Source organism: Anoplopoma fimbria, chromosome 15 (genome assembly GCF_027596085.1).
Source record: "Anoplopoma fimbria isolate UVic2021 breed Golden Eagle Sablefish chromosome 15, Afim_UVic_2022, whole genome shotgun sequence".
Taxonomy (NCBI): domain Eukaryota; kingdom Metazoa; phylum Chordata; class Actinopteri; order Perciformes; family Anoplopomatidae; genus Anoplopoma; species Anoplopoma fimbria.
Genome location: NC_072463.1, coordinates 1,022,566 through 1,050,058, shown reverse-complemented (window position 1 = coordinate 1,050,058; position 27,493 = coordinate 1,022,566). Strand labels below are relative to the sequence as shown.

Sequence of the window (27,493 nt, the reverse complement as noted above, 5' to 3'; positions counted from 1 at the left end):
TCAAGAAACACAATCAGGAAAAACAAAAGAATAAATCACTACCAGAATTGTCTATCCATCACAATTCTCTCTTCCTGCTTCAACTTCAAGCCCTCCAAATTAAGAGGTTCTCATCGTCTGAACAAAGTGTCTGATCATGTGACTGATCATGTGACTGTGTTCCCAGACCTTCCGCCATTAACACAAGAGATCTCAGTGTTATTGTTATTGACAGGAATGATGGATGTTTTAGGAAGTTGAAGAGGGAATATGACTCAGGTTTGATTTAAAAAATATTCATCAGTGTGAAAATCTCTCTCTCTCTCTCTCCACTTTGTTATCTCTAAGGACAGAAGAGGAGTTAAATATTGGGATAAATCTATAGATGGATGGACGTATGAATGGATGATAAACAGAGTGATGGAGGCACAGAGCAGCCTGAGGCGCTGTTTGGAAACACTGCAGTCAGATCTGTGAACAACATTACAGCCTTTTTCTGATCTGATCCCTGGTGTGTGTGTGTGTGTGTGTGTGTGTGTGTGTGTGTGTGTGTGTGTGTGTGTGTGTGTGTGTGTGTGTGTGTGTGTGTGTGTGTGTGTGTGTGTGTGTGTGTGTGTGTGTGTGTGTGTGTGTGTGTGTGTGTGTAAGCCTCAAGGTGCTCAGTCCTCAAGACTTAACCACTTCTGACATCCTGCTGTGCTGCGATGGGAAATGCTGCACACGCATATTAACAGACACACACACAAACAAACACACACACACACACACACACACACACACACACACACACACACACACACACACACACACACACACACACAATGCTTTAAAGACTCTGCTGTGTGTGTGTGTGCGTGTGTGTCAGTGATGTATTCTTATCAGCCTGATCTCAAGACAGAAGCATTAAATATACTTCTGAGGGAGATCTCACCCGTCTGTCCCGTTAAATAAATAAATAAAAAGGTTGTTTTGGAGTTTTATTTTCCATTTTTCAAAATAAAATGAACCGATTTAAACTTAATCAGAACAAAGCCAAAGAGACAATACAGGATCTTTATTGTCATCTGACAAAAGATGAAAAACAAGTAATTATGTGATAAAAGAGGGACAATATGATGAGTCTCGGGTTGTTTTCAGATTTGTTCGCTCTACAAAGACGCCGTGGTGTTTCGACTCTGCGTTTCTGTCTGAGACGGTCAACAGTGAGGGATCGACGGGCGACGGCATCCGTCAACACGGGACAAGGTCTGACCTCCACACCACCAATATTTATGGAGCAAGATACACAGTGGAGACAGATGACACACACACACACACACACACACACACACACACACACACACACACACACACACACACACACACACACACACACACACACACACACACACACACACACACACACACACACACACACACTGAGGGTCTGCAGCTGGGAGTTTGGGACAAACTTAGAAAAAGGAAATAGATCATTTTCAACAGAATCGATTCTTCTGTTGATTATTTGTTCTGCTAATGAATTAATTGATCTGTAAAATCAGAAAAAGAAAGTAGACAAAGAAGTCTAGGTCAAGGCGTCTTCTTTAAATGTCTTGTTCTGTCCAAAGATATTCAACTTACAACGATATAAACGAGTAAATGCTGCTCCACATTAATAATTAAATGTCAGACTTGTTGTTGATTGATTTTCTGTCATTCAACTGACAACTTTTAACATAAGTCACCTGATGCCACGCTTATTTTACAGACATCTTTCAAACTGCACACGTCACATTTAACGTTCTAGTAAAGCTGTAAATGTGCGTGTCAGAAGGTCAGAAGGTCAGAAGGTCATGTGATCATGTGTCATGTTAGCAAAAAGCTTACATTAAAACTTCCTCACAGCTACGGCTAAACGTTGTTGAGATGGTATTTTAAGTGAGGGACAAATAAGGTTCAGTTTAGGACGAATTTCATTGGATGAAAAAAATATGAAATAGTTTTCTGATAAAGACGTGTGTCTTTGCAGCAGCATATATGACACGACAAAAAAGTAGTATTACTGTTAACAAACTGACTTGATAATGATATGAATTATGCTATTTTATTATTGTTATACATTTTATATGATATTTTAAATATGTGTTAATGATAAACCTTTGAGAAATTGTTAATAATTGGTTTGTAAAGCCTCTATAAACACTATTTAGATAGATAAATACTTCATTAATGTTTAATAATAAGTTACTGGTCCATCTATTGATTTAAAGTGCATAAATGTTTTACAAATCATTTGGGATCATTTACAAATACTAAATATTGTAGATAAAATGTTATTTCTGAACAATAAGCAGTTAATGCAAAGTTGTGTAATTGTTATCAGCTATGATAAAATATATAATTTGTAAATTACTTATTTCATATGACACAAAATAATGGTACAATAGCATTAATAATAAATAGTTAACATTTTTAATTATCATCGGATTGTTTCACATTAAAATACCTCTTAACTAAAGTTTAAATAACAATCAATTTAATGTTGTTAGGAAGTTGAACCCTCAACCCTGGCAGCGTTAGTGCCTTGCTTCAACCATAGCGCTCCATCACACCTTATTCTTCCTCTCACATAAAAAGCTCACATCTCTTAAAGCGGCTTTAACGATTGTGATCTGTGACACTGTTTTCTTACATATCACATTTCACAGATAAACAATAAAATATCACTCTGAGAACCAGAACCATCATCAATATCTCTTCTAAAAAACACATTCATACATCATTATTATCCAAATAAAACATGACTGTCTGCATTCTGCCATCATTACCGCCTCGCAAACGTCGTAAATTACTTCAAATCTCACGGCTGATTGAGTCGTTTCACAGACTCTCGGCCCTCACATCATTTCCACAGATAAGCTGGTGAAAATACCTCACAGCTAATAAACATAAAGTACATTTATCAGCACTACTAAAACACGGCGTGACTGTCTGCGTCTGCGGCTCATGTTAGGAATGAATTAGGTTTGGGCAGATTAGCCGGGGCTATCGGAGAGAGAGATCGTATTTCAGCCGGCTTATTCCACCAGAGATTTCCTCCGTTTAATATATGGAGAGCATAGAATCGATAAGAGTAGAACAGCCAGCCATCAATCATGACGTGATAAGGCAATGCAGAGCAGATCTGCCTTTATCCACGTCGGACAACGGGAGGTAATAAGAGGATGTGTGTATATGTATTTAGTATTTATGTTTCTGTGTGAGAGAGAGAGACAGAGAGAGACAGAGACAGAGAGAGAGAATGAAATAGAAACAGTCAATGTGTGACAGACGGAAAAGACAGAATCAACCAGGATAAGGACAGTGTGTGTGTTTATGGATGTCCTAAAACATTCTACTGAAGGACCAACTTTAAAATAAAGTGTATATTTGTAGAAGTGACGCCTGTTTCTCCTCCCAAAAAAAAGAAGGTTTTTCCTCAAAGAAACCAAAAGTACCTGCAGGATCTGTTTGTAAAGTTTACGTTTATCAGCAGGAAGTCACGAAGATGAGACGACTTTATGAGTCGTGATGTTTCAGCAGTGAAGCAGTTAAAGAAAAGTGTATTTGGGCCAATATATATAATATACATATAGTATAAAACTGTGTGTGAGCGTCTAATCTGCAGGTAAGAAACCATCACTAGTGTTCTATCTTTAGTTATAGTTAGACTCAAACTGTTAAATGATATATAAAGCAGGTGGATTTTAAGATTTATCTCAGCAGCTGTGGCCGATGGCCCAAAACGTTTCAACTTCCTGCTCTGATTAACACACACACACACACACACACACACACACACACACACACACACACACACACACACAAGAAGTAAGCTGCTTCAAAGACCTGAGTGATCAGATTACCTGTTAGCATTAGCATATTAGCCCTGGAGCACTGGGTAGGACGGCCTCAGAAGCCTACCTAATATCATTTAGCTTTTTAGCATTAGCATATTAGTGAGGGCGCTAAGAGGTGTGCAGCACTGATACGGAGAGATGACATTGAGGTTTGACATTGAGAGTGTGTGTGTGTGTGTGTGTGTGTGTGTGTGTGTGTGTGTGTGTTTGTGTCGAGCTGCGCTGATCAGAGGCTCTCACACACACACACACACACACACACACACACACACACACACAGCAGACAGGCTCAGGGTTGATGAGACATGATCTGATCAAAGAGTCTTTGTAATAATGATGATCAAATTGTCTCCATTCAGACAGAAGCCGAGAGAAACTATACGGCTGTATTCCCCGTGTGTGTGTGTGTGTGTGTGTGTGTGTGTGTGTGTGTGTGTGTGTGTGTGTGTGTGTGTCTGTGTGTCTGTGTGTGTGTTTGTGTGTGTGTTTCCTCACCCTCTCTCTTTTTTCCTGCATACCCCTTTTTATATGAAGCAATAAAACGCAGTTCTCTCTCCTCCCTTCCTTCCTCCCTCTCTTCCCTTCTCGTATTGCATCCCTCCCTCCATCCCTCTCTTTCTCTTTTTATCTCCCATCCTCTTCGTTCTTCTGTCTTTCCGTCACCTTCAATCCCTCGTCTCTTTTCCCTCCCACACTTCCTCTCCAATATAATTTGTCTTCCTCTCTTCTTCTCCCTCTACACGTGACAAATAAACGACACGAAAAGACAAAATACTCGCCCGTCTAGGGCCTTTATTGTGAAAGGTACGAACAGAAGGAGTGGATCTGGTCTGCGCTGCCTTTGTCAAGGTTGAATGGAGTAATAAAGTTTTGCCATTTTGTTATGTTTGTTGTTTCATAAATATACAGGTGGAGCTCAACTCTCTTGCACAACGTGATTGGTTGATGACTTTATTAGCGTTGCAAAAGCTCAGAAAAATCAACCTTTTTCCAGGTTCATTTTGTTGTGGTAGAGTTTTCATATATTCCCAAAAATATAATGACGTGCAAATGAATTGCAAATTGAAACTGATATCAACCCCTTAATCCAACTCAATGCTAGAGATAAAGGGATTGGGATTATTAACACCATTCTAGTGACTGAATCTAAATCAGTAGTCCCTCACTTGTTACTGAAACCAGTAATCACGTAAGAACAGAACAGCTGAGACTCAACAGATCAACAGTTTGTTGTTTATCAAACCACAGAAGAAGAGATTCAGCTGGTTTTTTTCTGTTGAATCGACGTTTCGGTGCGTTTTCACACATAATCTGCATTTCCAGATTAAGTCAGTTTGCTGTGGAGATAGTCGTAGACCCCCCCCCCTCAACTCTCCCCCTCCCTCTCCCTCACACCTCTTTATCCCCCCCCCCTTGTGTTGCCACCAATAGTGTGTTGCTGCTGGTAATGGGATTCAAAGGCCTGGATCGCCCATCAGACCCAATCAATAGGCCTTTCATTGGCCGCCATCTCTCAGCGCCTTACAAAGAGCAGCCTGTGTGTGTGTGTGTGTGTGTGTGTGTGTGTGTGTGTGTGTGTGTGTGTGTGTGTGTGTGTGTGTGTGTGTGTGTGTGTGTGTGTGTGTGTGTGTGTGTGTGTGTGTGTGTTTGCATCCTCTCGCCTCACTGATCTCCCCGGGGTTCCGGAAAGACCTGTGCTTATTCGCTCCACGCGCCCTAAAACACACATATAGACACTCACACTCACACACACACACACACACACACACACACACACACACACACACACACACACGCCAGCTGGACCAAATATTCAATTGGGAGAGCAGCTCCACTCCACCCACTGCTGCCCTGGAGCTGTGTGTTTATGTGTGTGTGCGTGTGCGTGTGCGTGTGTGTGTTTATGTGTGTGTGCGTGTGCATGTGTGCAAGAGAAAGCAATATAGAGAAAGAGAGAGAGAGTAACAGAGTGTGTGAGTATGTGTGAGAGAAAATAAAGAAAAAACAAGACAGAAGGAAAGAAAGAGCAACGTTGTCTTTTGAAAAATGACATTTGTTTAAACTACTTTGCATAACTAAAGCGTGATTAAAGGATAAGTCTGGAGATATTTGATTTTTCTTTTTGTCAACAAATCGCATGAAAACCAACAGCGAATGTATCACTAAGTATGTGTGTGTGTGTGTGTGTGTGTGTGTGTGTGTCTCATAGAGCTCCATTAAAACTCATCAATGAGCCTCACTGTTGTTCCTACATAATCATCATTAGCACACTGTAGTTTATTTTGACTCAATACCACATAAGATACTCACTAAAGCACTAAATGTGGATTAATCCGCCGCTGAAAATAGTCCCTTACAGATGCACTCTTTCCTCCTGTCTGATAACAACTACAATGAAAAAAGTGAAACTATATATTCTTACAAATCTGCAACAACTATTCTATTAGTTGATCAACAAAATCGGGTACCATATTAGGACTGTGGAGGAGTGAGGTAGAGACGCCGTATACGTCTCTGGTGTGGACCTGTCAATCAGTGTGTAGCCCCGCCCTAAAGCATCCCCTGCTTTATGGTCTGTTTGACTCTAAATGGAGCATCATTTACTAAATGAACATCATGCTGTATTGAAGAAGACTTGAAACTAGAGATTGAGACCATAAACTCATGTTTACAATGTTTACTGAGGGAATAAATCAAGAGAGAAGTAGAGTCATTTTCTCATAGACTTCTATACAACCAGAGGAGTCGCCCCCTGGTGGACAGCAGAGAGAATGCAGCTTTAACACATGAAGCATTGTTTCATCGGCAGATCCGGAGCTCTGACAATAACAGAGAAAGACTTTATATCTCTAAATAGACAATAGTTGTTTGATGAGATATTGATGATCGGAATGTTGAATAGTTTAACTTTAAGTGTTTATTCCTCTCCGTCTTTAGTGCAGTATGAAGATGTCACACTTCCTGAATTGGAAAACCATCGACAGTGATCATAATCTAGTCAGCAGTTCCATTTCCTCAGAAATGACCTTGGTAAAACAGACGAGTTAAATGTAAACACATTTTGTTAAATGATAGAAAGACAAAGAGGAAACCTGGCTCTCTACAGCAATCAACAAAGAACACACACACACACAATTACACACCAAAACAGACACTAATAACTACAAAGTGTGAGTGTGACTATCGACACGGACACACGCACACAGAGCCGGTTAGCTAACAGCGCTATCGACGGCGGTTCAAAGTCCTATTAGCGATGCTTTTTCATCCTCTTTTTGCTTTATTTAACGAGACGCGGCAATTAAGAGCCGGGGATTCTAATTGAAGCTAACCGCCGCTAACGTTAGCGCTGCTGGCACCCACAACAAAGTCAACACGTGTAAACAAACCAACAAACAAACATACAGCAGGAATAAATATTTAGAGAGGACAAACCGGTGTGTGTGTGTGTGTGTGTGTGTGTGTGGTGTGTGTGTGTGTGTGTGTGTGTGTGTGTGTGCGTGATTCTGTTCTTCAGGGACGGATATGGAGATGCTGATTTGGAAATCTGTCTAGGAACATGCAAATGTATGCAAATAGCAACTGTGTGTGTGTGTGAGTGTATAAAACACATGACTACTGTTGTGCATATACGTTTGTTTGCATTTGTTCGCTTCTATGCAAATACAATCGGTTTGTTTGTCTTACTGTGTGTGTGTGTGTGTGTGTGTGTGTGTGTGTGTGTGTGTGTGTGTGTGTGTGTGTGTGTGTGTGCGTACAAACTGAGCATTGCGCATCAGTTGGTTTTAACATTCATACGTGATGTCTGTGTGTGTGTGTGTGTGTGTGTGTGTTGGTGTGTGAAGCCCATATGTTTGCCATAAAGAGAGTGAGTAATCGCCAAAGTGCTTCTTGTCTGTGTGTGTGTGTGTGTGTGTGTGTGTGTGTGTGTGTGTGTGTGTGTGTGTGTGTGTGTGTGTGTGTGTGTGTGTGTGACGCATCACTCATTGATCTATAGGCGCTCGGTTGTTTTAAAGGACGTGTGTGTAAATTAGAGAAACACAGGGACAGTTATTTGATTTTTTTTGTAGAATAAACAAAGGGAAGATGGAAGACGGAGAGATAAATAAAGGAATGAAAAAAAGGAGAGCAGATGGTGAGAAAATAACAAACATAAAATGGCAGGAGAGAGAGAAACAGCGACGGTGAAACAGACGGAGGAGGAGAAAGAGACGCAGATGAAAAACAAATTGGAACAAAAGAAGAGAAATCAGGATGAAAGCAGCAAAGATGAAATGAGATTCAGTCTGTGTTTGTCACTTTAGCTCGGTGATATGTCCCCATCATCATCATCATCATCATCATCATCATCTGCAGGACGCAGTAACCTCTGACCTTTGACAACACACTAACAATATATATATAACACACAGCATTGAAAGACGTTCTGAAAGGTGAGTTTTTGATTTGGACTTGTTGATGCAGTCTGAGTGTTCGGGAGACGGTTCCAGATGGAGGTGGCTGATTGGTGGAGGTTTGGGGGAGGAGTTTGGAGGTGGAGGTTTGGGGGTTTGGTAAAGGTCATAGGAGGCCTGGTTACTGTGAGTGAGGAGCAGGATGTTGAGAGTCGGTGAGTTCTGGACGTACTGGTGTTTATTTCGTTATAAATGATGCTGCAGAAGTCATTTCTAGATGTGATGAAGGCCAGGCTGTTCTCTTACATCGAAAATATAGGTACTACAATTCGTAGATATACCATAAAATCAATCATGAACAAGGAAGGAAAAGACCGTAAAAGACCCACACAGGGTATTCAGGAGGGGAGGAGATAGGTCAGGGTTACGGTCTTGTTTGGTCCCTGTGTGAAACTAGAAGTCAACGTTGATATTTTTGTTTCGTAACTTTCGTACTAAAGTAACGTCACTTCTGTAGTTATTCTAACCCAAACCATGACCTTTTCCTAAACCTAACTAAAAGTCTTAGTATTTCTAAGACTTTTGTAAGATTGATTTAAGACATTTTAATACCATTTATAGCCTCATTTTAGATGGACCTGTTCTAAAGGTTCTGCAGGAACCCTGTAGTAACACTGTTACTTCTAGTGGAGAACCTGCATGACTGTTTTAAATAAAGAGTCAACGTTCAAACAGGAGAGATTGGCAGGTGGAATGTGTGTGTGTGTGTGTGTGTGTGTGTGTGTGTGTGTGTGTGTGTGTGCGTGTGTGTGTGTGTGTGTGTGTGTGTGTGTGTGTGTGTGTGTGTGTGTGTGTGTGTGTGTGTGTGTGTGTGTGTGTGTGTGTGTGTGTTCTCACCAGGTGTGTGTCCAGGTACGCCCTCAGGCTGTCCAGCTCCTGTCTGGGCTGCGTCCAGTTCTCTGTGCTGTTCAACGCCTCCTGCAGCCACGAGATGAACCCGTCCAACTGCTGCACGAAACACTGGGGACGAGAGAGGTAGAGGGACAGAGAGAGAGAGGGAATTTAGTCAGATGTATTAAAAAATATATAATAATATTTGCATGAATTAAAGAAGAGCCTGCTGGAGTCACATCAAAACAACACAGAAAACACAGAGAGGATGGAGAGAATGAGAAGAAGAAGAATACAAATGAAAAACTAAAAGAATTCCAACAGGTAAAAGCATTCAACAGGAGGGAGAAAGAAACAGATTGGAAGGAGGAGATGGTGATGAGAGGAGGAAGAGAGGAGAGGATGAAGGAGAGGAGGAGAGCAGAGGAAAGGAGAGAATAAAGGAGAGGAGAGGAGAAGATGATGAGAGGATGAACGAGAGGAGACAAGATGAGAGGATGAAGGAGGAGAGATGAATGAAGGATGAAGGAGGATGAAGAGAGGAGAGGAAAGGAGAGAATAAAGGAGAGGAGAGGAGATGATGAGAGGATGAACGAGAGGAGACATGATAAGAGGAGAGGATGAAGGACAGGAGGAGATGATGATGAGAGGATGAAGGAGAGTAGAGGAGAGGAGAGAGAATGAAGGAGAGGAGAGGATGATGAGAGGATGAAGGAGAGTAGAGGAGAGGAGAATAGAGTCTGATGAGAGGAGGAGAGGAGGAGAGATGGAGAGAGCGGCTGGATGGTGTTTCCGTGTTTCAGAGTTGATTCCAGATGAATTAATTCAAGGACAGAAAAAAGAACAAAAAAAACGAGACCCGCAGGACGAAACAGGTAAAACACACATTAGGACGAACACAGAGGGATGATGGGAAAAAAGAAAGAGAGAGCCGGAGATAGTAGCGAGGATGAGGGAGAAAAGTGGAAAAACAAAGAAAAAGAGAGAGAGAGAATGTGTCATTGAAAAATAAAAAATATGAAGATTTACAACAATAAACCCCCCAAAAAATACCCAAAGTAAAGAGAGCGGAAGTTGAGGTGGTAAGAGACGGTAAAAAGAGACGAAAAGAAATAGGAGAAGCAAATGAGATGGGAGGAAAAACATAAAACAGAGGGAAATGGATGGGAAAGGTTGAGACATAACAAGAGACAGAAAGGAAAGACGAAGAACATCTGACTGAGAGAAAGAAAAGGGGGAGAAAGAGAGACACTGAGATGAAGAGAGATAAATGACACAAGGAGTTAAACTTGGTGTCTACATCGCTGGCAGGTCACCCTTTCCTAAGATTGTGCAGAAAGAAAAGAAGAAGAAGAAGAAGAAGAAGAAGAAGAAGAAGAAGAAGAAGAAGAAGAAGAAGAAGAAGAAGAAGAAGAAGAAGAAGAGACAACGGAGGAAGAGAAGAAGAAGAAGAAGAAGAAGAAGAAGAAGAAGAAGAAGAAGAAGAAGAAGAAGAAGAAGAAGAAGAAGAAGAAGAAGAAGAGACAACAGAGGAAGAGAAGAAGAAGAAGAAGAAGAAGAGAGACAACGGAGGGAGAGAAGAAGAGTGCTCGTTGCTTGGTGGACAGCTACTGCCATCTACTGGCTGAGACCGGCTTTAGGAGCTCAGAACTGAAACGTCTCCACCTTAAACTCACTTATGTGACTAAAAGAGAAACGCTTCAGAAAAGATTTAAAGTTCTGTTGTAAAAGATAAACACATGAGCGAAAACTCATGATCTCTTTTTCTGGTGTAAAATGTTGGGAGAAGCACTAGAAGAGGAGGAGAATCCAGGTGAAATAGAATCTGATCCAGTATTGATTTGTGTCTTTAAAGCCACTTCACTCCTGAAGAGGAGCAGAGGAGACGGCTTAACGGAGGAGTTTAGAGCTGCAGTCGTGAAGGAGAGATGGAGGTGAAGAAGAAGAAGAAGAAGAAAGAAAAGAAAATGAGAGTTTAAACTGTCGCTGGTGACAGGGAGGTGAGAGGAGTAAACACTTGAAGAGAAGATCAGATAAAGTGTTATTTAAGAGACGAAACAAAAGAGATTAAAGAGGTTTAAGAGGAGCAGGAGGTTCAAAGACTGTTTGATTCTTCAAGAAACCAACGGAGGAGAAAACAAATGCTATTTACTGTCCTGCAAAACTACAAATGTGAACACTTAAAATATAAAAAGAAGATTAGCAGCAGCCCTTTTCTCATCGTGAGGTTATACATTTTGATTCAGACACAACATAGACATAAGAAAGCTTTAGAGGTACTGACAGATTATTAAAAAAGATTAATAAAAAAAGCATTCTTAGAAACAAACATACTCCAGCCAGGATTTCATTATTTCTAATCAGAATGAATAAATGTTTTTAATGAATGTATCAGATGCAAAATGTTCATACTGATATCTGTTATGGGTATTTCTGAAAATAATTTAACCTAATTTTTAGTTCAATATTCCTATTTTTATTGCAATCATTAACTGCAGAAACAAACACAATAACGTGCATGTCTACGTTTGTTCAGGTACTTTTTGCTGATCAGGTGCAATTCGGCTGAAACTGATTGAATGTTTCACTACTTTGTCTTTGCTCAAGAAAAGAGTCATAATTCACAATCTGATGGACGTTAATATAGGTTGTTTTTTTAGGAATTTAATTTAGTCAAGCTTAAAAATAAATCTTGATGGACAGTGTTTGTCTGATGTAGAACATTTAATGTTAAGACGTCGGCCATATTGCCCAGAAAAATGTTTTGTTGCAGCTTTCTTTGTTTTTGATTTACTTTGAAATAGTAGAGAGCCGACAATAAGACAAAGAAATAGCTCCAGAAACATGTCGACAAATAAAAAAATGGGGAGAAATCAAGTAAAATAAATGGAATGCATTAAGCAAATAGGAGGCATTTTTTAATAATGAATGAATTAAAGTAAAATAAGTAAAGCTTAAAGCTTCTTCTTCTATGGTTTCAGTTGGAGACGCCTCCACAGAGGAGAACTCTACGAACACATTCACACAAAGGTCAGAGAGGAGCTGCAGCCTGACTTCATGTAGTCTGGATTCAATCCAGCCCCCTTTAAAGAGACCCGGAGAGGAGATCTACATAAAGCTGAAGACTTGTACAGCAAATCCATTCTCTGCAGTCAGACCTCAAACGTCTCGTCTGAATAACAAGTGTAACTGTGACTGCAGATCATCAAGGAGACGCTCCTGATATTTTATACATCCGCCGTTGTTTTCCTATCTCAGGCTGAGAGCTATCTGGAAAACTAATGGCGGAGTGAAGGAGGCGGCGAGAAGGTAAATCTGATGGAAATTACTTTGCCGCATGTGTGCATCCATCCTTTCACCTCGCCTACAAATCGCTGCATCGAATCCGTACGTGTGTGTGTGTGTGTGTGTGTGTGTGTGTGTGTGTGTCTTCATATGGGGATGATAAAACGTGTGTGTTTGTTTGTGCACACCTTATATGATTCAGAGGTGTGTGTGTGTGTGTGTGTGTGTGTGTGTGTGTGTGTGTGTGTGTGTGTGTGTGTGTGTGTGTGTGTGTGTGTGTGTGTGTGTGTGTGTGTGTGTGTGTGTGTGTGTGTGGAAACCTTGACCGATTGAGCGGCAGTATGTTAATTACAACCGTGACCCTTAAAAAAAAACATCAATATGACTCCGTCCATCTCTCCGCCGCTCGTTAGGGAGGAGAGATGGAAATCAAAAGTATTGATGAGACGGGAGGAGGAGGAGGAGGAGGAGGAGGAGGAGGAGAGGAGAGGAGGAGGAGAAACGTTGGTGAATGAGGGAGAAGAAGAGGAGGCCAGAGGAGGAAGAGGATGTAGGAGTGAACAGCAGCGTTTGGTTCTGGATAAATAGCGACCAGCATGCACTGGGGCGGCTCGTGGTCGCTTTGATGTCTCTAAACCAGTGAGGCTCCTGAGGGGCAGAACGGCATTCTGGGAGCTGACCGGTTTGGGCTCTGATGATTAACACGTCAGAGGTCAGAGGTCAGAGGTCGGACAAACACGATGTACAGATGTTACTGCTGTTATCATATAAAGATGAAATACCTGAACTTCAATGACAGGATTCATATTTTTACGTTAAGGGTTTACGTTTCGGCCGATATATCGCTGCAAAATAACAAAAATTCAAATAAACGTCAAAAATGTTGTCCAAACTAAATACATTTACTAAAGTGCTGTTCTTATGTTCACTTTTGAGGAACTTGTACTTCAGTATTTCCATTTAATCTACTTTATTCTTCTCTATAATGTATAGGCAAATGTACTTGTTACAACATAACATTTGTCTTACTACTTAAGTTACTGTGCAAAGTTAGATAAATATCACAAGATAAAATATTGTATATTATAAAATGAGCTTAAATGCAGGATTTCTACTTTCTGATGAGAGTTTCTGAAAGTGTTTATTCCTGTCACAGACGTCCGCTGTATTCTGTCCAGTTCATACATATTACATGACAGAGACCTCGTTATCATGCTAGCTGCTAGCTGTGAGCTAATGAACTGCTTGGGGTCTGTTGGTTTTGATGGAAAATGTGAACAGTATTTGGATGATTGAAGCACCTGGTGAAGGTAGAGACCAGAACCAGCATCTTAAAATGATGAATTTTCTCTGCAGAATTCCACAAACCTTGCGTCGAGGATTGAGTTGAGGCGGCTAATTTTCACGGCATGCGAGCAAAGTTATTGGTTTTGACTACGTGAACATTGTACGCTGATCGGCCGAAACGAAAGAACTGGAGGGAGGAAGAGTTTGATTAAAAATTCATTAAAATTATCTTTAATAGAAAACATGGAACCTGTGCAGCTGACAGGACTGCAGCCTCCCAAAACCACATTTATAGTTCCCGCTTTCATTTATTTATTTATAATCTTGAAACTTAAACTTGCTTCTCATGAAAATCCGAAGGAAGAAGTCTAAAGAGAGTGATGAAAAGATGAAGGATGGAGAGAAGGAAATAAAGAGGGAGAAGGAGACAAGGCCGCCTGTCACACCTGACTGCGTCCCTGAGATCGTCCCTGGGAGACCCCTCCGCCACCAGCTGTCTGTTGCCGTCGGGAAAGAGTCGTCTCGGCGATGTTTAACATATTAATATGTGGACTGTTTACACACACACACATACACACACACACACACACAAACACACATACACACAAACACACACGCACACACACACACACACACACACACACACACACACACACACACACACTACAGCGACCTGTCAGCTAGCCAGCATGTCTTTCTCTTTTGGTTGTTTATTCACTTTACCTCTGACAGAACGTCTCTGTACCAGACTTGCATTGCAGAAGCATCCGTTTAAACAACTTGTTTTAATTATTTAAAAAAAGAACCTCAGCAGGTTTGAATATGAATTTTATCTGAATTTGATATGGTTCTTTTTAACATCATATTCTGTTTGTATATTCTGAATAAAGTCTGACTCTAAATGGATCATTTTCATGTATAAACATGTGTGCTATGTTGATTTTATTCATGTTTTAGTCCTCTACGAAAAGAGTTACGTCAACGTTGGACTCGCTGATGATGAAGATGAAGAATGAGACATCGAATCATTTAACGTTCATCTGAATATGAACGGCTGCATGTGAACGGGAATATTAGTGGAATATTCATTTTCATCAGCCATGTAAGCAGCTTATTAGGAATATTGTCTCTTTATTAATTCATGTAAACGTAGTCACTGTCTTGTATTTTACTATTTACGCTGCATGAAGCTCCTGTTTACCATAATTGCAGTGTTTTGCATGTAACATGTCACTTTATAGATAATTTACCAACATTTTTTAAAACAAAAATATCTTGAATATCTTGAATCTATGTTTTTTATGAGCTTACCTCATATTTTTGCAATTTCTAATCAGATATAAGAGGGTTCATCGTGAATTTAGCTACTCAGTAAATAAAGTTTAAACATTTTGGACTCAACTGTCTGAAAACAAACTTCTCGGATCTCAACATGCAGCCTGAGAGCTTTAACTGTCCTTAACCTGTTCATCTATAGAAACACAAAGCAGAGAATAACACCCTCCTCCTCCTCCTCCTCCTCCTCCTCCTCCTCCCCCGTCTCTCTTATTTTCCTATCCTCTCTGCTGTCGGTGGGCGTCCCTGCCCCCCCGCCGGGCCAATCAGGCGAGTGTTGATCCGAGTCTGTTGTCTGTCTGTCTCCAGCTGCTCTCAGATAGGCCGGCGTGCCGCAGAGCCGCCGAGCAAACAGACACCTCACACTGAGGACGCCAGACAGCACACACACCATGTGATCACATGACGCGTAGGACACTTATCTAACTGATGGTCTCTCTCTCTCTCTCTCTCTTTAGTTTGGTTTTCAGGCCTTCACAATGCTCTTCAGGAGCCTCATCCCATACAGCTCAATTAGGAAACTTTGGGGTTGTGCGTATGTATATTTCCTGCGTCGCTCTCATAGAATTTTTATGAAACAAGCCGCGGTGTTTTGACGTGATGTGGACACAGATAATGAGACGGGATGAGGAGGAGGTCAAGGTCAGAGGAGGGAGAGGAAGTCTCGGGTTAAATATTCATGTTCAACAGCAGCGTGAAGAAAGAAGAGACAGAAAGAGAGGGAGAGGAGAAAATAAGAAATACGTACTACAAAATAAAAAGTTATGTTTTATAAAGTATGTTTGTGTCTGTTTGACGGGTGAGTTTTTTTCTGTAAGTCGACAACAAAAAGGTCGGAATGGACGAACGGGTCAAACTTTCACCCAGGAGGCCACTGTACATGTCCTGAGTAAATCTGAAATTCATTTTTTACTTGTTTTAATCACAGACTATTAATTAATTAATTTCTTTACTGTAATATTTATAATATATATATATAGCCAGTCAGCTATATATATATATATATATATATATAAGTGAACGTAGTCATTCTAACGTCACCCATTGGTTCGTGGACTGTAATTTTAATGCTTTGAGTTCGGTGATTTTGCCAGTGAACAGGAAGCGACCATATTAGGACGTAGAGACGCCGTATACGTCTCTGGTGTCGACCTGTCAATCAGTGTGTAGCCCCGCCCTAAAGCATCCCCTGCTTTATGGTCTGTTTGACTCTAAATGGAGCATCATTTACTAAATGAACATCATGCTGTATTGAAGAAGACTTGAAACTAGAGATTGAGACCATAAACTCATGTTTACAATGTTTACTGAGGGAATAAATCAAGAGAGAAGTAGAGTCATTTTCTCATAGACTTCTATACAACCAGAGGAGTCGCCCCCTGGTGGACAGAGAGAGAATGCAGCTTTAACACATGAAGCTTTGACTTCACTCTTCAGAACCGGAGGTTGGTTTAAACATTAAGTTTAGTGTTATATAAGAGATTTAAAGTAATTTAAATTAATTTAAATATGAATATCTCAAGATCTGGACAGATAAAACCCCACATACCTAAATGGTTGGATAAGCTTTTAAGAATAATTTAAACCTTGAGACATTTAGAACATGATTCAAAATCCAGACTGAACGTACAGTACATTTTACTTGGTGTAAAGAACAGAATCACTGAGTATTTATGTGATTAGATGAGCTTCAGTTCAGGTGAACATCTAAATCAAGTCCACGTCAGGCTTCATTTCCGGTCTTTCCCTCCCAGTAGAAAGAAGAACCTGGACGTCTGAAACCTTTCCTGATTTATTCTATTCTACAGCTCGGATATGAGACTCTCGTCCACTCTAATCAAATCCTCTCCACTTCAACAACAACCAGGACCGAGTCCTTCTCCCAGACCAGACCACACTCCTGGACAGATTTGATTCATTTGCTGCTCCGACACTGATCTCTCTCTCTCTCTCTGTCACTCTCTCTCTGTCTCTCTGTCTCTCTCTCTCTCTCTCTCTCTCTCTCTCTCTCTCTCTCTCTCTCTCTCTCTCTGTCACTCTCTGTCACTCTCTCTCTGTCTCTCTCTTCTCTCTCTCGCTCCCTCTCTCTTCTGTTTTACTCCTCCGCTGTATTCAGCAGAGACTCTCTCTCTCTCCACGGAGAGACAGAATGTCATCCTCCACACTGAGACTCTTCTCTTCACTTCCTCAATTAGGCAGCTCATCCATCGCCATGATTACATGCTGCTAATTAAGCAGCTAATCAGCTAATTACCCAGGAGCAGAGAGGAACGACGACGAGTGTGTGTGTGTGTGTGTGTGTGTGTGTGTGTGTGTGTGTGTGTGTGTGTGTGTGTGTGTGTGTGTGTGTGTGTGTGTGTGTGTGTGTGGTTAACTCGAGGTGTCATGTGAGAGCCAGCAGAGCATAATTCACAGTAGTTTTTTATGCGTTTAGTTTTATATTTTAGGACTTTTGGGAGTTTTTCTGTAATCTTTTGGGAATAAATATTTTACAAGAGAGCAATTAAAGAGTCTTTTCGGCTCATAATCTGCAACATGCATACCTTTTTTTTTAATCAAATCCAGCCTCAATACTTTACATGTTGGCATTGTGCCGGAGCTCACATGAGCCAGAGGGGGTCTGAATGATTCAGGGCCCTGAACGTGTCGGGGATTATGGATACTGATTGTGTGTGAGGCGTTCAGGGGCACGCCGCGAGGGTCAGTGCGAACAAGTCTACCAGCATCCGAGTAATCAGAGACACTGCTTCTATCAGCTTGTAGTTGGAACCCAGAGATGTTTCTGCATTTTCTACTTAATGTATCTGTGTGCACAATGTATACATGTGGGTGTGGCTTCTATTTGTTTTCAAGCATTCTGATTTGAAGACGGTCCAAAGTAGCGCCGAGACATCGTTGTTATTGAACGGGGCAGGCGTTGCAACAATAACTCTGGTTTCCTTGGTTAAATTGATATCATGGAGACACAATGAGGTGCTTTGATATTTAATAAATAATGGATTCTTCTTATTTTCATCAGGACATCTCAAAATGTTTTATCTCCTACTCTATGGAAAGGTGTTGCCTTAAAAAAAGGGGAGTTAAATGATCCCCAATATGAGGCTTTAACGAGGAGGAACAGGAAGTCCACTTAGCTTGGATTCTCTTTCTGTTCGTCAGCTTCAAAAAGCGAGGGGACAGCTTTGACATTTCATCAGTCAAATCATCATTAATTATGAATATTAATGTGGCCTATCCCATTTGAATTTGAGGAATATGGAGGACAGGACTTTGACGAGGGGATCAAACTCACGACCTTCTGGGGTCACTGATCAGCCGGCTCCAAGGACGTCCGCTCACAGATCCTCAGATTGATCGTGGCGTGTGTCCCCCTCCTCTGATGATCTTATTGCAGCGCTGTGGTTCAGTCTGACCCGGATCACACCTGATCAGTCAGATATGCTGAACTTTATTGATCCCCGAGGGGAGAAAACCGGAGCGTTGGAGCGGGGAAGTGAAACGTTGCTCGGGGAGTAAAGAATATTCAGAATTACAATATTAAAGCAATAAAAGAGAGAGAGAGTGAAATAAACGTGAATAAAATAAAACAATAAAAAAAATTAGAGGAGGCTGCAGAGCTTCTTTATAGCGATAATTAAAGGAGCAGCCACGAGGAGGACGGATCCCCAGAGCTATTGACATTTCGCCATATTCAATATGACAGATATGACTGATTAGTTCACCGGGCAGCCTCATCAATAATCCGCCTGCCAATCAAACGTGACCTTTAGAGGGGAGGTGATGAATTAACGGGGCCACGGGACGATCCGATACCGGAACCCACCAATCCATCACGGCGGCCGCGGTGACGGGGGGGGTTTGGGTTCGACTCGTCAGGATGACAAGAGCAGGGCTTTGTGCTGCAGAAACATGCTAATGCAGCTAACGCTATGGAGGTGTCATCTCCTGACGCCTGTCAGCATCATGGTTCATACCGACATCAGCTTCTTTTGACCTTGACGGAGAATGACCTCTAAACTTAACCAAGTATGTTTCTGTGTCAAAAGTAAGGATGGGTATCGTTAGGATTTTATTGATTCTAGAACTCTGATTGGTTCTTTTTGTTTATATTGTGAGGAAAAAAGGACAATTAGTTAATTAGTTTCTTTAAACAAATAGTCTTTCTTGAGCAGCGACACAAGAAGTTCCAAAACCTTTAAAATACACTCTCAGCTAAACAATAAGCAACGTGATGTTTATTTTGAAAAGACCGTATTCATGCAAAGAGCAGGAATTGACAAGTGCTGTAGGAAAACATACAAATAATGAGGAGCAACTTTACATAAGATAACACTTTGTGGTCTAAGGAGCGGCTCTAAAACCTTGGATAAAGAGATTTGATTTCCTACAATTCTTCACAATAAAAGTCTCCTGTTATCATTGCTGCTTGCTCTTTTTCCCTGCAGTATAAGTAGACCTGTTTTGTTGAGGATTAGCCGCTAACAAAGCTCCGGTAATTTAAATTCTTCACTTGTTTTGGTATTTAAAAACGTTTAGTTTGAAGGAGCAGAATCAGGGTTTTCCTCCTTTTGCTCCTGTGTGGTGTGAAGATGATGGAGACCTACGTTTTATAAATTGTTCTGCTTGGTTCCACATGTTGTCCACCCCTCACTGGGATCTGAACTCAATGCGAGCCAGGCCTCCTTGATAGCGGTCTGGTTGATCGGATCCTCAATGAGAGCCAGATCCAACCTCGGAACGTAAAGACTTCACAATCAACCATCGGACCACAAAGGTTTCATTGAACAGAAAAGTGTCGCTTTCAAACTTTGAGGTTTGGTTTGGAGGGCGTTTTCTTTGTAGAAGAGGCAGACTACCTGACTTACAGACAGACAGACAGACAGACAGACAGACAGACAGACAGACAGACAGACAGACAGACAGACAGACAGACAGACAGACAGACAGACAGACAGACAGACAGACAGACAGACAGACAGACAGACAGACAGACGGACGGACTGATGGACAGACAGACAGACAGGCCTTCTGTCCGTACCTCTATCTTCCTCCAGATGGCGGGGTCGTTGTCCTGACTCTGGATGTCCTCCAGCAGCTGCTGCACCAGGGAAGCACCTCCACGAATGTCCACCAGGGGCGCCGTCGGCCTCAGGCGACGGTCCACAGACCTCCGGCCCTCATCGTCCTCAGACTGCAGGTCGCTCAACGGACCGGACTCCAGGCTGTCGTCCAATGAGGGAGCAAAGTCGCTGGAGGAGGCGGAGCTAAAGCGGCTGACCAGGTTTCGTCTGTAAGGAAGCTGGAGGGGGGGAGAGGGGAGAGGAAGAAGAAGAGGAGGAGGAGAGAGGAGGAAGAGGAGGAGGAGGAGGAGGAGGAGGAGGAGGAGGAGGAGGAGGAGGGAGGAGGAGGAGGAGGAAGAGGAGGAAGAGGAAGAGGAGGAGAGGGAGAGGAGGAGAGGGAGAGGAGGAGGAGTCATGAGAATATATTCTGGATTGACAAATGTTTTAATGTGAAAACATTCAAATATAACTCTTGTTTGTACCAGCGGAGGCAGAATAGAAGGCATGTCGTCCCCGCTCTCCCCTACGTCCCAGTCCGTCAAATCCCAGTCATCCACATCCTGCAAAGCATCCTGGGTAGAGTCACAGCCACCGGGCCTCTGCAGGAGAAACAATCAACAAAAACATCAGCGTTTGTTGTCTTTCTTCAGCTTTATACTGGATTTATGTGTAAATATTATGTGCATTCATGTTCTCAGGTTAAGATGAAGAGTTTTCTTATGGTTTCTGATCAGATGCAGAAATAAGAAAGTGAAACTAAACTCACGGGGATGGACTGAGCCAGACTCTCCAGCTTCATAGCGAGCATCTCCGTCTTACGGAGCTGAGCGGGGAGGGCCAGGAACTCCTCGGACCCGTACCAGTGCTCCCTGTCTGGGCTGGACCTGGAGGACACCTGAGCGCCCTGACGGAGGAGAGAATTATCGGATTAAAACAGAACAAAAGGCACTACAGATAGAAATGGATTAAAACTTTACAAAGTCAAACTATCATGTCACTACTATGGCAACAAATAAGTGGAATTATCCAACGTCAAGTACTTGATCAAAGCACCATTTCCTAATTCTTGGCCTGAAAGACTTAATGTCCTTCCTTTATTTAGAGAAATGAACTACAGCATTAGGGCTGCACTGAAAATGTTAACAGAACTTTGGAATCTATTCTCTCTAATGCTAATTCTATTCCTTCTTTGGAAGATTAGCACAATATATTTAGTCATTTTAAAGAGCAAATGGAACTATGTTCATAGGATTGGGGAATGCAACTGGTTGTGTAGCACTTTGTGATTCAAAATTCTTTCCATATGTGTGCTTTGTGTGTTTTGTGTCTGTGTGAACATTGCTCTGGTGTTGGGGAGGTGGGAGGGTCTGCTTGTAAACTCTATATTTGTGTGTTGTATAAACATATTTAACATACATACATGTTGTACTTTGGATGCATGTTATGTGTTGTCAACCCAATAAAGAACATTTAAGACATTCATCTCCATTCAATTCTGGAATAGTTTGCTGAACTTCTTGCATTTTTTTGTTGTCCCTTCCACAGTAACAATACGTTAACCAATATTCATTCATTCAAGTGCTTTGTATTGACCATTTATGGATAATTGAGGGCAGAATATGAGGCTCGTCAATGTGCAACACATTTTCAGGTTGTTTGTGATTTTAAAAATTCTAATGCATGCAAGTCTGTGAGCACAGTTTTATTAATCCCATCATATTTTTGGCACACGGCATTTTTTAAATACTTTTAATAATGATGCACTTTAATTGTTAGTGCTTTAAAAAGGTAATCAAAGGCACTTTACATGGTAAAAACAGAAAGAGGAAAAGCGATAACAATATAAACAAAGATATAGATGAAATTATAACTGTAAAAAACAAAACAAAAAACAGCTTTACAGGTTTAAAGCAGATTCAGGTAGTTTTAATAACGTTTTAATAAAGGTTTTAATAAAATGAATAAATAAATGAGGCCCCTGATGTGGTCACTTGCAAGTTGAAAGCAGACTAAGTTTGTGAAAAGTTTCTAGTGTCGGAATTCTGGATGAGTTTGTGAACCAACTCTCACTAAACTCCCCTCCTTGACAACACCAATCACCGCTCACCTTCTGCTCTTGGCGCCTCACGATCCAGACCGCCGTCTTGCCGGGTCGCGGTCGGGGGTCGGACTCCTCTCCGGACGCCTCCAGGTCTGAGGAGAGGAACTGCTCCCTCATGGGGGAGGGCAACGAGGAGTCGGAGTCCCCCTCACTGTGTGCTAGTGTCTCCCTCTGCGTCCTCTCCATCTGTCTGGATATCTCATCCTGAGAGGAGGGGTCCTGTAGAGGCGGGGGCGTCGGCGGTCCGTCTGGCCTCAGATGAGTTCTTCTGGTCGGTCAGAGATCTCTGGATGCCCCGCTGAGAGCGTCCTAACTGCTTTGGGTTCACGAGGTTTCTCTGGAGGTTGAGTCCGTTCATGAGCTGTGAAGTTAAAGAGGATTCCAGTTAAGATGTGATGAGTGAAAATATCATAACAGGGCCTGTTGAAAGTCTCATCTAGGTGAAAGAATATAAAGGAAAGAACAGAAAACAAACCTCCAGACTCTCGTAGGACTGTGAAACATTTTCTGGGTAAACTGAGTCCAGCTCCAACCAGAACTTGGAGCGGTCTGGAGGATCCATAAGAGACGGGGTGCTCCGACTCATCTCGGCCTGGAACTGGAGCCCTGAGATCGGGCTGACCTTCCCCAGACCTCCCCTTGACTCCTCCATCCTAGTTCCTCCGTCCGAGAACAGAGCGGCTCTCTTGGGAAGAGACGGCTGCGTGGGCGACCCCTCGGTGCTGTGGCTAACGCCCTGCAGGGGGCGCTTCACACTTTCACCTTGGTTTGGGGTGCCGCACTGCATTGTGGGTATTACTGAGGGAGAATGGTTGAGGTTTGTGTTGAGGTCGGGTAGACTGTTGTGGTGTTCGAGGTTGGAGAGGCGGATTCCTTCGCCCTCCTCTGCTCCAGGTTCAGGATCTGGGCCTGGAGTTTGATCGAGGTCGTGGAGGGGGTCCTCCTCGCCGTCGGCGGGCTCAGATCGGGCCTCGGCCTCGTCACCGGGGCTGTAGTCGCTCAGCTCGAAGGCGGTGATGCCGCAGTCTAAAGAGAAGTAGTCCTGGCTGCAGCGAATGGTCAGCTGACCGCAGTCGTCCACCTCCGTCAGAGCGTCCAGGCGAGTCTGGAGAGGAAGAATGAATCATCATCATCTACAGGTTCAATAAAAGTCAAAACTGTTTTTAAAGATTGCAGTTCAGCAATTTTGCCGAAACCATCTTGGATTACGGCCGTCGCCATCTGGCTCACAAATGATTGCGTTCATATATGGACTGAGGAGGAGTGACGTAGAGACGCCGTACACGTCTCTGGTGTCGACCTGTCAATCAGTGTGTAGCCCCGCCCTAAAGCATCCCCTGCTTTATGGTCTGTTTGACTCTAAATGGAGCATCATTTACTAAATGAACATCATGCTGTATTGAAGAAGACTTGAAACTAGAGATTGAGACCATAAACTCATGTTTACAATGTTTACTGAGGGAATAAATCAAGAGAGAAGTAGAGTCATTTTCTCATAGACTTCTATACAACCAGAGGAGTCGCCCCCTGGTGGACAGCAGAGAGAATGCATTACATTACATTACATTACATTACAGTCATGTAGCAGACGCTTTTATCCAAAGCGACTTACAGGAAGTGTATTCAACATAGGTATTCAAGAGAACTACTAGAATGCAAGACCTGGGGCATGATGGGAAACATCTCGTTGGCTCTTGACAGCAAACTCCACCTTTTGCAGAAAATCCTATTTTTCCGTTTAATTAAAAAACATATCTTGTGTGGTAGTTAATATTAATAAAGCTTATTTAAATAATAAATGTCAAAATGAGCATGTGTGTCATCACCTGGTGCTGGTCCTCGCTGAAGGCCTGCAGGATGTCGGTCTGCCGGGTGTAGTTTCCGTTGGAGTCCTGTAAGCCCTGCAGCAGACGCTCCTTCAGGACCAGAACTGAGACTCTCAGCTGGTGCCACAGCAGCTGCACCGTCCTGAACCACAGGAGACAGAAACACCACCGGCTTTAAACAGCAGGTCCTCCATATTTAATATCAACGAATCAATTAGATATCAAACCGGTCTCATGTGGAACCGTGTTCAGTTTAACGGATCTCCAGTCTAAAAAGCACTGAAAGTTTAAATTTACAATTTGTTGGTTTATGTATTTATTCTATATTTCATGACTATTATTTGACGGCAGAAAGATATGATTTGTTTCCCCCATTATTTAACTTATAATGAAGTGCACTTATTTCAAACTTTGGCATGAATTCAAAGGACAAGTTGTTTTTTTCTATTGTTGTTGGTGTGATAATTATAAGAGTTGTAGTAAAAGCTTTGGAAATGATCTAAATGTATGGTACATGACTTGTAGACTGTGAAAGATATGTGACTTGAACATTTTATTAATATAAAAACAATGACTTGGTGTCATGAACCTTTCCACTATTGATTGTGGTACACACATCAATAAAGCATTCAAGCAAAAATATACAAAACAAAAAGTAATATGCGTTCCTAATAGCATAAAGAAGTCAAAGAGGTCCACAGGGGACAAATCAATTAAACCTGTAAAGTATCACAGGAGACATAGCTGAAATATAAATGTATGATATCATGAACACCATTTAGACAGATATCATCTTCTTCTATGTTGAGAGGACTCACCTGATGTCAACGATGATGTTGACGGAGTACGACAGCAGTTTCAGGGAGAACTCCGTCTCCAGCAGGGCATGAATCTGCTCCACATGGTCCGAGATGTCCTCACAGATGTCCTAAAGTCACACAAACACACACATCAACATTAGCTACATTACACACATATAAAAGCCCTCCTGATCCCAGTCACAGCAGAGAGGAAACCAGTATGAATCTCTGGGAACAAAAACATCCTCAGAGTGGAAACAAAAAGCAGAAGTGGCGACGACACGTCTCCAGTTTTAAACGTGAGTCAGTTTCATGAGGGATCAGTTCCAGGTTTATGTGTGAAAACATGTTGGTACCCCCTGATATTACTGAACTAAATTAAGATGCTTAAAACCACTCAGAGAGACAGACGGACAGGCAGACAGACAGACAGACAGCAGACAGACAGACGGACAGACAGACAGACAGACGGACAGACGGACTCCAGCAGAGAAGAAGCACTAAGAATACTTTTAAAAGTGCTGATTCTAACAAAACACACAACAAACAAACAGTCAGTGCTTTATTGTGATAATCAAAGTGTGATGAAATGATTACTAATGACAGAAAAAATATCCATCAATCAAACTTTATTCATAAAGCACCTTTCGAACACATCAAATGCACTTCAAAGTGGTTAACGAGCCATTGACAAAACAGTTAATTAAATAGTTAAAATAGTAAATAAATTGTAAAGTACAATAAAAATAAAGTTTTTTTAGAGTAAAATAGTTATAAAATTATAAAATAAGTATAAATAATAAAACAAAAAATATTATAAAACACCATAAAGAAGACTGAATATATGTTTTTTTTAGTTTACATTTAAAAATATCAATATATTCAGCTCCTCTCTATGTTAAATATGGGGAAATTATCCAATTAAAGGATTTTATTTGCTAAAATGAAAATGTATATATTAGCAGCATTTAGCCTAGCTCAGCACTAAATATAAAACATGTACAAATAGATGTGTACGGATTTAATGAGTGAGCTTTAGTTGTGTTAGGTGGTGTATTTTTTTATACTTTGGACAGAGCCAGGCTAGCAGTTTCCCCCCGCTTCCAGTCTTTATGCTAAGCTACGCTAACCACTTCCTGACTCCAACTTACTTTCTAAAATGTATCTTATAAAACTTTTATCTTTAGTATTTAACCTTCAACCTGCACTACATCTTGTTCTAAACATGAGCATATTCATATAATCTCACATTGCATTTATAAATCTCTTTGCACCTTTTCATTCTAAACATCATGAAGGTTTATTTTGTTTGTTTTGTCATAAAAGGACAAAGTGACATTGAAAATCCAGCAGAACAAGCAGAACCAGTGAGTGTAAAGAGACTAAAGTGAGTTAAACCGTGACCTTACTGTCGATGAACAGAACTAATCCAAACTAAAAATAGACGACCTTTTTAAAAAGCAGGTGACCTGGCTTCGAACCCTCGGCAGATACTTTATCTCCAACCTCCGGCCAGCTGAGTCACCGCGTGTCTCCATGGTGACACGCCCCGGATACAACACAACACAACACAACCCAACACCTCCCTCTCTGGATTCAAAACGCCGCCCGGCATGTGAGAATGCAGGTCACAAGAACGCTGCCAGCTTGGCGAGCGTTTGCGTGACCCGCTGAGCTCCGGTCCAAAATACACCTGTCACTACTGTAAGAGGGGCCTGAACATGACGCTGGCATGTAGACGGCTGAGAAAGACGGAGCGCTTCATGTCACCTGTGTGAGCTCAGCGCTCCGTGCACAGGTGTGTACTGTGTGTTCTGAATGAGCAAATGAAAAAACATTTATATTCACAATCAACACTTGAAATGATGAAGGAACTTGCAAATGAGAAGGTAGTACAAAATGTAAACCATACTTTGCTGTTTCATTTTTCACTTTTTTTAGATTTCATGAAACTTTTCATTTTTTGAAATGAACCAAACTCTGCAGCTTTTTTGTGTGCAACTTTTGGAAAAAAGTAAAAGCCTAAACAGCTACTGTATGAAACTAAATGCAAAATCATGCAACTATAATGCATTATGTTTTCACTGCAGAAGCCGAACAGTACAAACACTTTTGTTTTAAAATGGCTAAATCGCAAATCCCAGAGTTTTTAAGCCGAAATGGTGTCGTTCTCTTCATAGATGTGGTGACCGTGTTTCTGTTCTCGTGCAGTCGCGTCCCTGAAGACTTTATTGAGTTCAACACGTCGTCCTCAATCAGGACATCTGGAGCAAAGTGTGAGTGTGTTTATGCAACGCTTTCATCTCACGGCAGAAACACGATGAAACATCAGAAACATCCCGACGGGAGACGAAGAACGACCTCCAGAGAGAGGACGGAGTCCACGGTTATCACACACACACACACACACACACACACACACACACACACACACACACACACACACACACACACACACACACACACACACACACACACACACACACAATGCTTAAGTAATATTAAACACACATTATTTTCACATAATCTTATAAAATAAATAAAAACACACACACAGAATAAGCTTGAACTCATAGTTAACACACACACACACACACACTCATTTCGTCATCAAAGCGCTGTCATGTCGTCCTAAAACTGTGGTGAAAATGTCACCG

At 41.7% G+C, this 27,493-nt stretch overlaps 1 protein-coding gene across 1 annotated transcript in view; it reads right to left on the bottom strand.

Moving 5' to 3' along the window:
• Positions 1-27,493, bottom strand: part of akap6 (A kinase (PRKA) anchor protein 6) — a 158,865-nt gene that overhangs the window by 114,283 nt on the left and 17,089 nt on the right. The window contains 9 exon segments of the mRNA XM_054614454.1: positions 9,149-9,271; positions 20,088-20,348; positions 20,592-20,708; positions 20,867-21,013; positions 22,217-22,445; positions 22,447-22,571; positions 22,686-23,315; positions 24,037-24,178; positions 24,855-24,964. Coding sequence (XP_054470429.1) covers positions 9,149-9,271; positions 20,088-20,348; positions 20,592-20,708; positions 20,867-21,013; positions 22,217-22,445; positions 22,447-22,571; positions 22,686-23,315; positions 24,037-24,178; positions 24,855-24,964 — 1,884 coding nt within the window.